The sequence below is a fragment of the Diadema setosum genome, chromosome 10 (assembly GCF_964275005.1).
Source record: "Diadema setosum chromosome 10, eeDiaSeto1, whole genome shotgun sequence".
Lineage (NCBI taxonomy): Eukaryota > Metazoa > Echinodermata > Echinoidea > Diadematoida > Diadematidae > Diadema > Diadema setosum.
Window position 1 is genome coordinate 36,854,384 of NC_092694.1, and position 15,540 is coordinate 36,869,923.

Consider the following 15,540-nt stretch of genomic DNA (forward strand, 5'->3'; position numbering starts at 1 on the left):
TTCAAACTTCAAACTTCAAACTTCAAACTTCAATTGTGCATGGGACTGAAAAAAAATTAGAAATAAAAGCTGCAGATTTTTTTTTTTTGAATGTCAATCTAATTACGTTGTATTTGTGAGTATCTTCATGTTTGTATGGTGGGATGAGGAGTGAAGGGGAAGGGGCTTATGGTGGATGGATAAAACAACAACAACAACATGTAGGCATCTCTTGAAAACTTGTTCTCTTTAGCTTTGATACGCTTCTTACAAAAAAGCATTAGAATGAATTTGTTGAGGTTTCGGTTTAATAACCTTTACTTCGCGAAAAGGAAACGGTAGTAAAAATGGTTAAAAGCAAAAATGAAACATTTCATCTACAAGTTGTTTTCGTTTGCCTTTATACGGAAAATTATTTAGAATGGTATATTCATTCACTCGTGTTCCGCTATTTATGATAGCCCTCGGGGGAGAGAGAAAAAAAGGTTTTGCATAATTGAGTGTCAATCATTATTACAAGTATTTGCATTCATTCAGAATCTAAAAAGTAGCATATTCGGCAGCCCCCCCCCCCCCCGAAAAATGACATAGGGGTCTTATTCTTTGTTTCCTGTGACGACAGTAAGACGCTAAATGTGGTTCAAAACTAGCGGACAGACACTTACATGCCTATGTGTATAAGCACACGCTTATCATGCAGTATACAAACATAATTATACTTCATGAAATTCTTCCGTCAAGATGTTTTCATTGCAACTGATTGACAAATTGCCCTGCATCGACCCGCTGCATGCTATAAGGATTAGAACCAGCACTTGCTGTCGAGCGAAAGCTCGGTGGTCTAGTGGAGATGACGCCTGTCCGGTGATCAGGAGGTCGTAGGTTCGAATCCTGCTCGAGTATGTACGCCCATGATTTTTTATCATGGCTACTACTAAAACATTGATCAATTCAGTGCTTATTTACGTCGATGCAGGGCAATTTGTCAATCAGTTGCAATGAAAACATCTCGACGGAAGAATTTCATGAATAACAAAGCACTACCCGCTGCATGCTATAAGGATTAGAACCAGCACTTGCTGTCGGGCGAAAGCTCGGTGGTCTAGTGGAGATGACGCCTGTCCGGTGATCAGGAGGTCGTAGGTTCGAATCCTGCTCGAGTATGTACGCCCATGATTTTTTATCATGGCTACGACTAAAACATTGATCAATTCAGTGCTTATTTACAGCGATGCAGGGCAATTTGTCAATCAGTTGCAATGAAAACATCTCGACGGAAGAATTTCATGAATTTGAATAACAAAGCAGTACCCGCTGCATGCAAGGATTAGAACCAGCACTTGCTGTCGGGCGAAAGCTCGGTGGTCTAGTGGAGATGACGCCTGTCCGGTGATCAGGAGGTCGTAGGTTCGAATCCTGCTCGAGTATGTACGCCCATGATTTTTTATCATGGCTACTACTAAAACATTGATCAATTCAGTGCTTATTTACGTCGATGCAGGGCAATTTGTCAATCAGTTGCAATAATTATACTTGTTTTCATGCACGTATGTTATGCATTCCTTATATAAAAAATCATTAAACCTTCCTTTAATAATATCATTATATAATTATCAAATAGTGTGTGCTTGTGAAGTCGTCTTTCATAGTCTATTCATGTCCACGACTTATAAATTCTCGATAATCAAAGTATCAATAACCTAAATTCTATCAGTCACACATGAAATGTGAATAATGTGTAGATCATCGCACATTGTGTTCAATCATCAATCTATTCGTCATCCTGACTAGAGGTTCAGAGTTAAATTGCCATATCCTTTTTTATATATTTCAAAAGCGTTAAGAAGGCATTCTGGATCTGATCATAGGCTTAAAACCTCCTGTCGCTCCTTCTCCCACAAACGACATCGATATGATTGTCACCATGCTAACCCACCTACTTCCATGATTACACTGAAACATCAAGCATTGTATTTCTGAGGAGCTGAACTGGACCTAACCTGATACCTTTCCGGACATCCTCTTTCGCAGGTTGCCATGACCACAAGACTCCTTGTATCAAACGCACCCAACATTTCTGTTAATGCCGTGTCACACCTTTCCGGGCAAGCCTTGCGTACGACTTGCGAAGAACAATTTTACTACCCGGGGGTCCTCGCAGATGACCCGCACATGACAGTACCTAGCACGTATCTCATCCGTAGTCGCCCGGAGGTGCGCACGTAAATCTTTTTACCCGCAACTATGTTTAGGCCCTGTCACACCTTTCTAGGCAAGTTAAGCGGGCTTGTTGAGTGTAGGGATTTTCCAGCATACTGGACGTTTCTGAGGGCGGAAAAGGATTTGAGCGAGTCAGTGCATTTGTGTCTTATACCCCTTTCAGTAACCCTCTTGGCTCGGACCAGGGGCGGACCAGGAGCGGACCGAGTCGAAAATTTTGAGTTTATGAATGGGTGGGGGCCAAAGTGGCCCGCGCCAGGTGCGAACTATTTTGGCGCTGCTGCAGCTATAGCACCAGGTGCGGACCAGGAGCGGGCCTGGCGCTGATCGAAGAGTTTATGAACGATAGCAGCGCCAGGCGCGGGCCAAAATTCCTTTCACTGTCAAAAGTCACAGCTTCCGCTGCTCAGCTTATAAGCGGGCGATACGCACATCTTATCACGCGAAAATGCACTTCCGCTCTGTCCATGACGCGTTCAGTTACCATGGCAGTTATCCCTTACGTGACCAAGTTTATGAATGGGTCATGGTAAAAGTAGCGCGGCTTTGCTATGGTTACTAAACGCAATTTTTACTGCTTGGCGAGGGCTAATTTAGCTCGGACCATAGTCTGGGTGCCAAAGCCACTTTTTGGGCCTAACCTTGTTTTACCGTCCACCCAATGTTTTTAGATGGTTTTACACTATTTCGGGGGTGCTGAATCCGAATCTGGATGATGCAACTCTTGCATCCTTGAGGGTTTGGAGATATTCAAGATGGCCGCCAAAATGGCCGCCCAAACCGGAAATTGTCCATGTATTTCCTTCTAAATGGCGAGAAATTGAAAATAATTGATGGTTTTACCCTATTTCGAGGTAGCTGAATCCGAATCTCGATGATGCATCTCTTGCATCCTTGAGGGTTTGGAGATATTCAAGATGGCCGCCAAAATGGCCGCCAAAAACGGAAATTCTCTCGTATTTCCTTCTAAATGGTGATAAATTGAAAGCAGTTCGTGGTTTTTACCGTGTTTGGAGGGCGCTGAATCCGAATCTGGATGATGCAACTCTTGCATCCTTGAGGGTTTGGAGATATTCACGATGGCCGCCAAAACGACCGCCAAACGGCCGCCAAAACCGGAAATTCCAATAAATTTCCTTCTAAATGGTGAGAAAATTATTGAAAACAATTGATGTTTTAACCCTATCTCGAGGGTGCTGAATCAAAATCTGGATGGTGCAACTCTTGCATCCTTGAGGATTTTGAGATATTCAAGATGGCCGCCAGAATGGCCGGCGCCAATTACAACCAGAAATTCCGATGTATTTACTATTTACTTCTAAATGGTGAAAAAGTTCGTGTTTGGAGGGAGCTGAATCTGAATCTAGATGATGCAACTACTGCATTCTTGAGAATTTGAGATATTCAAGGCAACTCCAACGCAGGTACATCTCAGAACCTGTAAGTCGCTCGTAACAGAAAATGGATCCGTTTCAAAGCTCTCACGCAGGTCACACGGAATACACGCAAGTAGAAGGTAAGTAGTACGTGTCTAGTAGGTAAGAAACAGGTGCAAAACTCGCAAACATTCTTGTCCGCCCGCGGAAAATTTTCCTGCGTGCGGAAAATCCCTCCTCGCAAGAAGCCCGGTTAGCTTGCCCGGAAAGGTGTGACACGGCCTTTAGTCACGAAAAAGGTTGACGGTGCAAAGAATCGGGGGGGGGGGGGGAGGGGTATCAGGGACGATGCTCTTTACGATCAGTTATTTTGGTCAACTCTGCCAAATTTTTACTAGTAAAGTAGGATTAAGTGCGTATGGCTTGTTACGACCCAAATCACTCTGAGAATGATCGCACAAAAGAAACAATCAACTAATGTTCAGGCAGTTTATTAACAGTGATATTGTGGGTACAGACTCGTAATCGGTTTTCACATCAGTACAATAATGATCAATAAAAACAATTATAAATCGGTAGTGGAATCACTTACACGCATTATATGCAATATCCCTGGAAATCAAATAATCCTTTGAGAATGTCCAGATACGATGTTCGATGCACAGATGAATGATCCTTGACGCACCGATGAATGATTCCTCCGACGTAACTCCAGAGGCGCGGTTACGATAGTCCACGGTATAGATCCGGGGTAAAATCCACGATATATGTCCACGGTATAATGTTCACAGCGAAATGTGCAGAATCCAACGTTATAACGACCACGTCCAGTCGAGGCGTTGAATGATGATTCACTTTATATTGTCCAGCTAGGAATCCAGCTCGTCACAGCTTTGTCGTAGCAATGTTCATTGACATTAAAATATGGAGTCTATCTCCAATGTAGGCAAATTAATTCTCTGCAAGCAAAATGTCTCCCAGGCTTATCTCCACAAACATACCAGGTCAGCAGGTAACACAGGACTGACTATAACAAGTCACTTCAGAGCCAGAAGTGACGTAACTCACAGAGCAGAGGTGTTGGGTACTCTGCCTACCTCAGAATTTCTCCGGCTTATATACTATCCATTCACCCCTTTCTAGTACATTCTGTAATTTTCTCCAACCTGGGGCTACACACTTGAATATTCTAGCAAGTCCAAGTTCCAGGAATCCTGGATGACTCCTAACTATGTGCATAACATCCTACCAAAAGTAACTACCAATCACATTGGGCTACAAGGACAGTGCCTCACTCAGCCAAATATGTAAGCACTTCCTAGAATATTCTGGAATGGGTGAAATCATTCTAGAGTGAGCTATAATGTATTTCCTGTCACATGCATATACTATAGTTACATTGTATACCACCTAGAAAATTCTCCACTGATCTGGTCAACCTGTGTGTACTATATCTATATCATATAGAATGTTCTCCATTAATCTGGTAACCTGTGTACATACACATTAAAACAACCATGTATGCAGTACATCATACATGTACATAACTTCTAATGTGTACATTTTGTGACACCATCCCCCATGGGAAAAAGAAAGCCTTGCCGTAGCAAGGGTTTCTTTTACCTTCACAATTTCTCATTGTTATTTACAAGGTAAAAATCAAGTCAAGCAACAATAATCACATACTATCACATGCCTTTTGAATAGCTGCATTTACATTGATTTTGCTTGGATTCTCTGAGCTAATCATGTCAAACTCAAATTGCATACCGGTGCTTCAGTAATGGATAAGCTAAACACTGTATGTGTAATGTGAGGTGAAAACCTTTCACCCTTAACTTCTACTGTGCTATCCACCACCTATGTCACACCAACTGACTTTCTGTCATAGCACTCTTTCAACATGTTGACATGACACATTCTCTGTTCTTTGCGTCTGTCTGGTGTACTGATCACATAGTTCACATCACTGAAGTTTTTTTTGACACAGTATGGGCCACTGAACTTGGCTTTCAGTCGTTCACCTTGTATGGACAGCAGTACAAAAACTTTGTCACCTGGTTTGAAGGTTCGGGCTTTGGCATTTTTGTCTGCCTTTCTCTTCAATGAGTCTTGTGACACTTTCAAGTGTTCCCTAGTTACCTCACAAGCCTTTGAAAGCCTTTCACAAAACTTTGACACATAGTCAAGAAGGTGGACCTCATCATCCTCAGTCATGAATTTCTCTTTGATGAGCTTCAGTGGGCCCCTAACTTCATGACCGTACAACAACTCAAATGGGCTGAAACCCGTCAACTCATTTGGGGAGTCCCTCGTTGCGAACAGCAGGAAAGGGATGCCCTTATCCCAATCCTGGGGATACTCCTCACAAAATGCCCTAATCATTGTCTTTAGGGTCTGGTGGTAGCGCTCCAATGCACCTTGGGATTGGGGATGATAAGCTGACGACTTCAGCTGCTCCACACCCAAACGATACATCACCTCTTGAAATATGCCTGACGTGAAATTTGACCCTTGGTCAGACTGCACTTCCTTGGGCAACCCATACCTAGTGAAAAACTGCACTAGAGCATCTACCACAATCTTAGAAGTGATATTTCTCAATGGGATAGCCTCTGGAAACCGTGTAGACATATCCATGATTGTCAAGAGGTACTTATGACCCGACCTAGTCCTAGGCAAAGGTCCAACACAGTCAACTAGAACCCGACTGAATGGTTCTTCAAACGCAGGTATCGGAATCAATGGCGCCGGCTTCACTGAATGCTGTGGTTTACCAGCCACCTGACATGTGTGACAAGTCTTGCAAAACTCAGCCACATCCACATTCAACCCTGGCCAATAGAAATGCCTCATGATCCGATCCTTTGTCTTTCTGACGCCTAAATGGCCGCCAACTGGTAACTCGTGGGCAATTCTCAAAATCTCACCGCGGTAACAGGGAGGGACAACAACTTGACGGACCACCGTCCAATCCTCATCAGCTGGCCTATGGGGAGGTCTCCACTTCCTCATCAAAATGCCATCTTTGACATAATAGCACTCAGGGACCTTTTCAGCCTCAGCCTCAGAACACGCCGTCTGAGACAAGCCTTTCAACTCAGAGTCTGCCTGCTGTGCTTCAACCAAGGAAGACTTGCTAAACAGCCCATCACTGTTAGCCTCGGAGCCTAATACAGCAACCCCATCATTCAAATCCTTGAATAAGGTTTCTGCCAACCAAACACCGGAATTCTCCTCCACATCAACAAAATCCGCATCATCTTGAACAGCTCTACGAGCCTGAGACCTAGTCACAACACAATCTGGGAAAATCCCAGGAAACTCCTCCTGCAACTGCTCAGTTTCAGCAACCACCACTGCATGGTTTATCCGAAACAACTGGAGACGCAACCACCTTGTCCCCAGCCAAGTCATTCCCCAACAGGAAGTCAATGCCTACCATGGGCAACTCAGGAACAACTCCAACAGTCACAGGACCAGAAACTAGGTCACACTTCAAATCCACTCTATACAGTGGAACTGACATATAACTGCCATCAACAGTCTGAATCAAGACTTTTGCATTCACTGCACTATCTGGTGGAAAAGTCATACCACCATCCACCATCAACGACTGAGAGGCCCCCGTATCCCGCAGGATGACTACTGGTTTACATGCCTCACCAGAAGTACATGGGGTCACCTCACCATCAAACAAAAAGCTACGATAGCTCTCATCCACCTGCTTAGTCCTATCTTTGAATTTGGGAGATCGACTTTCAATGGCCTGTGTTTCACTGAACGGGACACTGTTTTCGGGTAGGACACTTTTTGACATGACAAATCCCATGTCCTTCTTTGTTTTGTTTTGCAACTTCCAACACTGTGACTTTACGTGCCCTGTCTTGTTACAATGAAAACATTTGATGACATTTGCACTTGTACTGGACCCTTTGTCAGATTGAGGCTTTGGTGCCGATGAAGTTTCAGAACTTGTGCTTTTTTCAGAACCAGCATTCTTTGGATTGCTCGACTGATTTTTGTCTCTCTTATTTCCAGAGAAATTCCTGAAAGGTGGTCTGTTGTCATTTCTGTGGGTCAGCTCATACTCATCAGCCATCAAGGCTGCTTTATGCAAACTTGTCACCTTGTGATCATCCAAATGCGACCTCGCACTGAAAGCAACACTCTTTTTGAATTCTTCCAAGAGAACAACCTCACGTAGGTTATCAAAATCCTGATCCACTTTCAGGGATCTGTACCACCTATCAAACATCATTTCTTTTTCACGAGCAAACTCAACATGTGTCTGGCCTGGTTTGCGGTACGAATTTCTGAACTTCTGTCTGTACGCCTCTGGCACCAACTCATAAGCATTCAACACCGCCTTCTTGACTGTAGCATAGTCACGTGATTGCTCTTTGGAAAGAGATGAGTACACATCAGCTGCTTTGCCGACAAACACACTTTGAAGGAGCATGGGCCAAAATTCCTGTGGCCAGTTCAAACTGTCAGCCACCTTCTCAAATGACACAAAATATGCATCAACTCTGTTTTCTTCAAACTTTGGCACCAATCGAATGTTCCTAGCCAAATCAAATTCAGAGGGAGCCCTTTCACGATTTCCAACAGTCTGTGCATGAGTCAATTCCATCTCACGCAATTTCAGTTGTTGCTCCACTTCAAGTTTCTTCATTTCAGTTTCTCTTTCCACTTCTCTAGTCCTTTCCCTTACCTTCATTTCCATTTCTCTTTGTTTTTCCCTTTCCTTCATTTCCATTTCTCTTTGTTCTTTTTCCTTCTCTCTTTGCATTTCTAATCTCATCTTCTCTTTCTCCATTTCCAATTTTGCGAGCTCAAGCCGTGTTTGATCTGAGATTTGAGCTTGATCTGAAGTGTCAATTTCTCCTTTGAGCTCCATGTGACCAGCTACCAAGTCAAAAATCTCTGCCTTTCTTACACCTTGTGGAACATCTACACTTAAATGCTGTGCAATGGCAGTCAAATCACATTTGCGTAACCTTTGCAAATCTTTGAGGGACAAATCTGTCCTCTGAACAAATGCCTGAACATCCATTGTACTGATTGACATTGTCACAATGTATTACACACAATTTACAATTGAACAATCAACTCACTGGTATTTTGGCTTTAAATTCACTTCCCGGACAAGCCCCCAATTTTGTTACGACCAAAATCACTCTGAGAATGATCGCACAAAAAAACAATCAACTAATGTTCAGGCAGTTTATTAACAATGATATTGTGGGTACAGACTCGTAATCGGTTTTCACATCAGTACAATAATGATCAATAAAAACAATTATTAATCGGTAGTGGAATCACTTACACGCATTATATGCAATATCCCTGGAAATCAAATAATCCTTTGAGAATGTCCAGATACGATGTTCGATGCACAGATGAATGATCCTTGACGCACCGATGAATGATTCCTCCGACGTAACTCCAGAGGCGCAGGTTACGATAGTCCACGGTATAGATCCGGGGTAAAATCCACGATATATGTCCACGGTATAATGTTCACAGCGAAATGTGCAGAATCCAACGATATAACGACCACGTCCAGTCGAGGCGTTGAATGATGATTCACTTTATATTGTCCAGCTAGGAATCCAGCCCGTCACAGCTTTGTCGTAGCAATGTCCATTGACATTAAAATATGGAGTCTATCTCCAATGTAGGCAAATTAATTCTCTGCAGGCAAAATGTCTCCCAGGCTTATCTCCACAAACATAACAGGTCAGCAGGTAACACAGGACTGACTATAACAAGTCACTTCAGAGCCAGAAGTGACGTAACTCTCAGAGCAGAGGTGTTGGGTACTCTGCCTACCTCAGAATTTCTCCGGCTTATATACTATCCATTCACCCCTTTCTAGTACATTCTGTAATTTTCTCCAACCTGGGGCTACACACTTGAATATTCTAGCAAGTCCAAGTTCCAGGAATCCTGGATAACTCACTGCCTAACTATGTGCATAACATCCTACCAAAAATAACTACCAATCACATTGGGCTACAAGGACAGTGCCTCACTCAGCCAAATATGTAAGCATTTCCTAGAATATTCTGGAATGGGTGAAATCATTCTAGATTGAGTGAGCTATAATGTATTTCCTGTCACATGCATATACTGTAGTTACATTGTATACCACCAAGAAAATTCTCCACTGATCTGGTCAACCTGTGTGTACTATATCTATATCATATAGAATGTTCTCCATTAATCTGGTAACCTGTATACATACACATTAAAACAACCATGCATGCAGTACATCATACATGTACATAACTACTAATGTGTACATTTGTGACAGGCTTGTCTCCCTGACTGAGTTTCTGCATTGCGCATAAACCAGGCACAGTTCTTGTCTTTTTTTTTCTCTTTCTTTTTTTTCTTGTTTTGTTGGTCTGTTGGAGGGGTTTTCTGTGTGTATGTGTGTTTTTTTTTTTAGGAGATGTTGAATAATCTCCAAGACAGTATCCGGTTGCAGGAATGTTTTTGATGTGCACATCCGGTAAAAATCCCACAGTCCTTCTCTTCCTGATTCGATTACATTTTGGGGATTTTAGATTATGCACACATACACACACATATCCTCATACACACAAATCTCTTAAAACAAAAACAATCAAAGTCGCACAAAAATACCCGGAATACCTTTCCGGGCAAGCTACGCGGGCTTGTTGCGAGGAGGTATAGTTTCCAGCACGTAGAAGATTTTCCGCGGGCGAACAAGAATGTTGGCAATTTTCGCACTTGTTTCTTCCATACTAGACGCGTGCTACTTAGCTTCTACTTGCGTGCATTCCGTGTGACCTGCGTGAGAGCTTTGAAAACGATCTGTTTTCTGTTACGAGCGACTTATGGGTACTGAGAAGTACCTGTGTTGGAGTTGCCTGCGAGGTGCTGCCGGTAAGGGTCTCCTACTGGTGTTCTGCGTGTACATCTGCGAGCGAGCCCCCACGTCTCACTCGGAACAAGTTTTGAGCATGCTCAAGGCCTTGTGATACCGTATCTGGGGAAGTTTTGCGGCTTGACTTGCGGGGAAACAAATTTGCTACCCGGAGCTCTCAGCAGTTGGTCCGCAAGTCCGATTTAACCGCTGCCAAGTTTTGAGTATGACCAAAACTTTTTCCGGGTGAGTCGCGGGGATGCCCAGAGAGGTCCACGCAGAACGCCAGTAGGAGACCCTTAGCGGCAGCACTTCGCAGGCAACTCCCACGCAGGTACTTCGCAGTCCCCGTATGCAGCCAAGATAATGACATTCCGTGGGACTTCTGCCATTCATTCAGAGGAATTCCTTCACTGAGTTGTCAGCCCCCACGCGACTGGTATACAAAGGTCACACAGTATACCCGCAAGTAGAATTTAAGTAGAAGGCGTCCAGCAAGTAAGACACATGCACTGACTCGCCAAAATCCTTGTGTGCCCTCAGAAATTTCCGGTATGTTGGAAAATTCCTGCACGCAACAAGCCTGCCTAGCTTGCCCGGAAAGGTGTAACAGGGCCTAAACATGGTTGCGGGTAAAAAGATTTGCGTGCACACCTCCGGGTGACTACGGGTGAGATACGTGCTAGGTACTGTCATGTGCGGCTTATTCCGGGGACCTCCGGGTAGTAAAAATTGTTCTTCATAAGTCGCACGCAAGGCTTGCCCGGAAAGGTGTGACACGGCCTTTAAGGATGTAAAATATTATGCCTTGTTTGTGTTCGAGATGTGACGCAGGCCTAATGTGTTGCGTTGTTCTCCGTTTTGAGGACGGGCTAATTTTGCTACAACACGCATTTCCCATAGACACTTGCAAGAGTATACTCTGGACTCATCCTCAATGAGTTCATTTGCGCTTCTTTGTCCACGTCATGTGACCCACAGAGCTTCATTTCGCTCATATGGTTATATACTCGTAATACTTCCTCATAAAGTGCTACACTTGTGTTTGGAAGTCCTACAACAACAGGTTTGCTTAGCTGGTATCATAACGGACCTGCTTGACGGTGGGCCAAGTGTTTTCAAGTCAACATCGGAATGTTCATCAGGCAAGGTAAAACAAATACGTAACAGCCCTTCGTTGCAGCGTATTTTAAACATAACGTTTACAGAATAATGTGATGTTGGCGTGTGGTAGCAAAACCAAGCATATCACAAGGATTATACCTTTACAACAAATTTTGTTGATACTGTCATACATTACTAATTACGAAGAGGGTGAAATATTCAAACCAGAATATTATTGTACGGCCATGATTATCATTATTTTTTTTTTTGAAATCATAGCTTTCATCCTATAAAACACTAAATAATCGGTTTTCATTTCCGTCGATGAAATGTGATAATCTCAAGCAGTGGCACAAAACATGTAACATCGTGAGTAATAAGATCGAATGGTCACCTGCTTCCTATAAGTAGCTTTTTTGCTATTAGGGCATAGGTTTTTGATTTAAACGCATTCGTCTGGAAAGGGTAAATGTGACTTACAGGTGATCGAATCTCAAATGCACGTGTAAAATGATTGAATGCAGCAATTCAGTATTAGGAGAAAACATTATTGAAAATTTGACGAAAATTGAATAATCCATTAAAAAGCTGTGATTTTGACAGTTGAAATTGAATTGAATTGCAGGAAAGGTTTTATTTTTTAAATGACAAGTACAGAAAGGGTTTTGTTATTCCCCTGTATCTGAAAGAGGTACGTCAAGTGGCCTTATGCTAGAAAAATGAAAATATCGTGTCTCATGTTACGACATGGAAATGAGGTTAGGCAGGTTCAAATCACCTTGAGGTACAGAATAGCAAAATGAAAATATCATTTTCCGTAAATGACTTCGCAAAATGTTGTACTCTTCTCATACAGCAATGGTGGAAGGGAAACTTTAAAAATGTAAAGTTTTTCAACGGAGTGTTAGATTTTACTAAAACTTTCAATAATGTGTTCTACTGATATTGCCTGCATTTAACACAAATCACATGGGCTTCATTCTCCTTCAGTTTACTATCCTCCTCAATCTCGGCCAGCCGATGATCATTATAGACATGGTGCCTGATGTTATGACATGAAAATGAGGTTAGGCAGGTTCAAATCACCTTGAAGTACATAATAGTAAAACTTTGATATGGAACTTTCAAACTCGTTTCAAACAATGCGCATAATTGTGGTCTCAAATCGTTATGTCACGAATTGCGAAGGCAGTACACGTGGCAATGATCATTGGTGCATAAACTATATACAATGCATCATGTTTGTTTGTTTGTTTGTTTTCTAGCTATCTATCTGTCTGTTTGTCATTGGATATCCTTTTCAAATTTGTTGATACATGTATCTTGTGATGACTTACACGCCATCCTATTTGGGCATGGAGATTGGAGAATCAATAGAAGAAGAGCTTAAAGGGATTGCATAGTTTTGGTTGAGATGTAACTTCGGGTTTCTGACATTTTTGGAAGACCTAATGAGAAACCTCTTATATGAAATATGAGAGAGCATGTAATTCCTAGAGGAAATCAATGTTTATTTGATGAAAATTGGTCTTGAGCGATCCTAAGAAAAGTTGGGACCCAACTTTTATTACGATCACTTTGTTTTACTTTGTTTTTGGATGTCTCAGCCATTCTAAAACTGATTTTCATCAAATAAACTTTGAATTCCTCTTAGAATGGTATGCTCTATACTATTTCATAAGTGATTACTTGGTATCTCGCAAAAAGTTGAAAGCCCAATTCCCAATTCTCATCTCCACTGATACTATACCATCCCTTTAATAACCATCTATGCTCTGTCTGTCTGTATGTCTGTCTGTCTGTCTGTCTCTCTGTCTCTATCTCTCTCTCTCTCTTAGTTTGAGTAGTTATATATATATATATATATATATATATATATATATATATATATATATATATATATATGAAAGTTCTGCGTCGGTGTGTAGTAAATAGATATCAAGAGTGAAATCAGTCGTATAAACACCGCAGGAGCCAGTCCAATTTTTTGGCTCCTGTGATGTTTAAACGACTGATTTTACTCTTTATATATATATATATATATATATATATATATATATATATATATATTGCTACTAAAACTCATTGTGGATTTTAAGTTTATTGATTATAGTTATACAAACGTAAACAGAAGGAAACTGACCAGAAATGAATATAATTTATTATTGAAAAATTGAGCGAAGAAAATGGGATTCCATCGGGATCATAGTTATAAATACTCTGATATGAATAAAGTTTTGTGAGCACGAGCATATTCTGTTCACGTGCATTCAGGTTAGGCCCCATAATCATAGGCCTATGATTTGTAGTAGGTCTGCAAGTGGAATTGTCCTTGCAAGTCTTAAACATCAAACCTTGTCATTTTCTTATGAAAAACAGGTGGAAAATGGCGTCTTTTCATCAAATCATGACCAATAATCTGCGCTGCCCCATTTGTCTGACGATGCACAAGGAACCGAAGTCCCTGTCTTGTGCCCACACATTCTGCCTCGATTGTATCGAACAACTACACAAGGTACAAGACCAGCCCAAAACAATGTCATGTCCGGTGTGCAGAAAGCAGACTCGAGTTCCCAGTGAAGGTTTGACCCAACTGCAGACGAGCATGCACTTGAAGGCTCTCGTAGACGACGTGAAAATTTCGAGGCCGACGTGCACGAACTGCGCGCCCGCCGAGGAATCCGCAGCCGCCGTATATTGTCAGGATTGCAGTGCATTCATGTGCACGCTATGTGAGAGGAGTCACGCCACCTGGAAAGCATTTTCCAAGCACACGGTTGTTGATGTGGCCGACATACAGAGAGGAAATATCCCTCTTAAAGGGAGATGTTCGTGTCGTAAACATCACACGGAAGTAGAAGATCATTTCTGCCCAGTGTGCCGAAAGTACATCTGTTTCAGATGTGGAGTATTGGAGCATGCGCACAAAGGAAATAATTTCATAGCTGCGATTAAACACGAAGAGAGCTTGACGAAGAGCATTAAGGAGCTGGAAAGCAAGAAGGAGGAGAGGAAAACAGCCCTTATTAGAAACAAAGTAATTGAGACAAATAGCGTAATTTTACAGGAAGCTGCGAGGAAGGTTATTGCAGATGTCGAGAAGGCCTATACAGATTACTCACAACTTCTGGAGGACCGTAAGAAGACGCTGATGGATCACATCGGTCAACTCTTTGCAGAACTTGACAAAGACTTGCGAGGAGTGGCAGAAGAGAACCGAAGGGCACTGGTTGCCATGGATACTGTACAACAGTTCATCGGGAAGGCCACTGATGCACCGCTTGAGGAGGACGCCCTCTCCGCCCACACTACGCTCCGGGATATCTTAGAAAGCATCCTACAGCGGAGCGCTCCTGACAACTCCAAGCTGGCGAGTGTGATGGAGCGAGCAAGCCGGATCAAGTTCCACGAGGGTGGCGAAAAGAATAAGCCCAACTTTGGAGTGCTTCGAGATTGGCGCCACAAACGGATTCAGAGGTTGAAATCTTCAAATGACGTAGTGTTATCGTGATTACAATCTTAAGTGGTATGTTCACATGCAGTATGTTTTTACATTATCAAGAAAACGGTCAGCCGTCAGACTTGTCGGGCGGATAATGTAATATATTTTGTCTATGTGTCTGAATCAATGACTCACCGGTTAACCTAGAGTGGATTAAGAAGATAAGGCATGGCAGTTAACAAGCAGCATGGATTTCAAACGCTCAATATCTCACACACACACACACACACACACACACACACACATACACACACACACACACACACACACACACCATTCCTGCAATGGCGGTCAAAACCATCTGTATAGCCAACTGCTGAATTACCGCATACCAGCCACACTCTTTAGGGAAGTCATAATTTCAGCTTGAATGTATATTTGGGGGCATCCCACGAGACCGACACCCACGAGTCATACGGTCCACGAGACCGACATCAATAATAGGTCCATTAGTCATA

At 42.5% G+C, this 15,540-nt stretch overlaps 1 protein-coding gene across 1 annotated transcript; it reads left to right on the forward strand.

The window, feature by feature from the left end:
* The first annotated feature begins 13,987 nt into the window (after nucleotides 1-13,987).
* LOC140233995 (E3 ubiquitin-protein ligase TRIM56-like) lies at nucleotides 13,988-15,091 on the forward strand. The gene has a single exon (XM_072314081.1). The coding sequence runs from the start codon at nucleotides 13,988-13,990 to the stop codon at nucleotides 15,089-15,091; it is 1,104 nt and encodes a 367-aa protein (XP_072170182.1).
* Nucleotides 15,092-15,540: the final 449 nt, after the last annotated feature.